At 45.1% G+C, this 2132-nt stretch overlaps 1 protein-coding gene across 1 annotated transcript in view; it reads right to left on the bottom strand.

The window, feature by feature from the left end:
- The window catches only part of slc45a2 (solute carrier family 45 member 2), a 26712-nt gene extending 24965 nt beyond the window's left edge, over positions 1–1747 (bottom strand). The window contains exon 1 of the mRNA XM_014006493.1: positions 1038–1747. Within this exon, the coding sequence (XP_013861947.1) occupies positions 1038–1500 (463 nt within the window). The 5' untranslated portion in view covers positions 1501–1747. The remainder of the gene's footprint in view (positions 1–1037) is intronic.
- Positions 1748–2132: the final 385 nt, after the last annotated feature.

Below are 2132 nucleotides of genomic sequence, written 5' to 3'. Positions count from 1 at the left end.
ATATATATATATATATAAATGAAGACATTCATTGAAAGACAAATGAATCTTGTTTTGAATAAAAGCAGTACAAGAGTCCAACTCCAAGGATGCTTTCCAAGAAACCGTTAAAGTATTTTAATCTGTGTTGTCCTTGAGCGGGGCGGGGGGTGGATATGGTAAACAAAGAAACACACACAAAAAGATGCTCCAACAAAGAGTTTTGAGGTGATTTCAAGAATAAAAGAACAAACTCAGTTTGCAATCATTATGTCACCCGATCTTTGAGGCGTTTACTAGAATTCTGAGAAACTTGTGGAGGTAATCAGCTTAACTAAAGGTGAAAGTGATCATAGTTCACATGAGGACTGCATGTCTTTTTTAAAATAAAAATTCAGTTTAAAATTAAAACATTTTGATTTGCTCTTCTGTACTGTCAAGTAAGGTATTGGAGGATCATAACTGAATGTAAATTAAATCATCGATGATCACAGTGAGTATAAAAAGGTCACCTCATAATGAGGCTCTGAACTCAGCTGATTCTCCCTAAACACTTCAGGCGCTCAGATGTTATCTGACGTCTCCAACTTTACATTGTAAAAGAGTTTTCTTTTCTCTACATCTCATCACATGCCTCTGTTTCAGTGGGCTGCACCACAGGACCACCATCCAGTCGTCACACGTTTAAGTTCAGTCACAAGACCAAAATGGGAGCATCTTCTTGGAGGGGAGGGCTTCTGCTCAACATTTTAAAAGTTAAATATTTTGTCATGGTGAATGAGTGATGGTTAGGGTTAGGGTTCTAAAAAAAAAACAATATTAATCTACCAACAAGCAGAAACTTGGTCTGGAAAAAGTCTCAGAACCAGAGAAAATCTTTAGTCAAGAAGTTAGTTAGATCTTTTTATTAGTGAAAATAATTTGATTAGATCTTATAGTGTACAGCTGAAAGAAATGAGGGACAGCAAAAATGTGAAAGAAAGGCTGAGTCGTCACATTGTTTTCTGATATGTAATTTGAGCCTGCAATATTCCACTTCAGTCACACCGTTCCCTCACCTGAGATGACGGCGTCCCCGTTGAGGAACATGCTGATGCCTATCATCATGAGGATGCCGAGGACCAGGATGTAGGGCCTCCGCCTGCCCCACGGCGAGCGGCAGTAGTCGCTGGCTGAGCCGATGATGGGCTGGAGCAGGAAGCCCAGGATGGGGCTGATTAGCCACACTAGACTGTAGAGACTGCGAGGCAGGCCCACGCTCAGCAGCACCGGCGTGACGAAGGCGGCCTCCACAGCGTAGCAGAACTCCCTGCCGAACATCACCAGGCTGTGGAGGATGAGGCGACCCCGAGAGCGCCTGTGAGGCTCCACGGCTCCGAACACAGCGCTGTCCAGGTAGTCCTCTTTGGAGCCAGGGTAGTCCATTGTGTACTGGTGCAACGACGTGCTGATGTGTTTGTCCGGTTCTGACAGCGCGTAGGGCTGGGGCCTCGCAGACTGGTCCCCAGACAACAGGGTCATGGTGGACAGCAGGGACAAAAAGCAAAGTACGAAGAGAAAGTTTGGAGGGAAATAGTTGGAAAGAGTCAAAAACGTAGAACGGTCTCCCTCTGTCAGCCAGGTGGAGGTTAAACGGCCGAACAAAATCCGTGCAGCGGTGCTCGGCTCAACTAATTTTCTTCTCTATCGCATAGCTGAGCAACGTCTCCAAGATCCATTCAGCCTTACTGAACAAGTGACAAGTTCTGTGGACTGCAGCAGAGCAGGTCCCAGGGAGGGAGGAGAGGATAAAAGTGGAAAAGTGGGTGTACATGCAGGATTATGATGCGTTGTTCCCCCCCCCCACCCCCCGGTCTCAGAAGTAGTAAAACACACCCGAGCAGGTCATGTGAGTGAGTTTGGACTAGTGATTCAAGAAAAAATGAAACTCAAAGAAACTTCTTGTTTCCTGCACATTCTTCTGACAGCACATGAGGCGTTCTGCTCTCGGGCATCAGTTCATCAAATCTGACTCAGACTGAATCCACATTATTTGACATTTTACCCACAAAACCTCAGACTCACAAACGGGATTTCAAGATAAGGGCCGGCCTTTGCAGTGGAAATCACTGGACCAAATAGGAAACTTGTCTAAACCAATGAATTAAAACACT

The sequence above is a fragment of the Austrofundulus limnaeus genome, unplaced genomic scaffold (genome assembly GCF_001266775.1).
Source record: "Austrofundulus limnaeus strain Quisiro unplaced genomic scaffold, Austrofundulus_limnaeus-1.0 Scaffold36, whole genome shotgun sequence".
NCBI classification, from domain to species: Eukaryota; Metazoa; Chordata; class Actinopteri; order Cyprinodontiformes; family Rivulidae; genus Austrofundulus; species Austrofundulus limnaeus.
The sequence above is the reverse complement of the archived record's forward strand: the minus strand, read 5'-3'. Positions and strand labels throughout refer to the sequence as shown.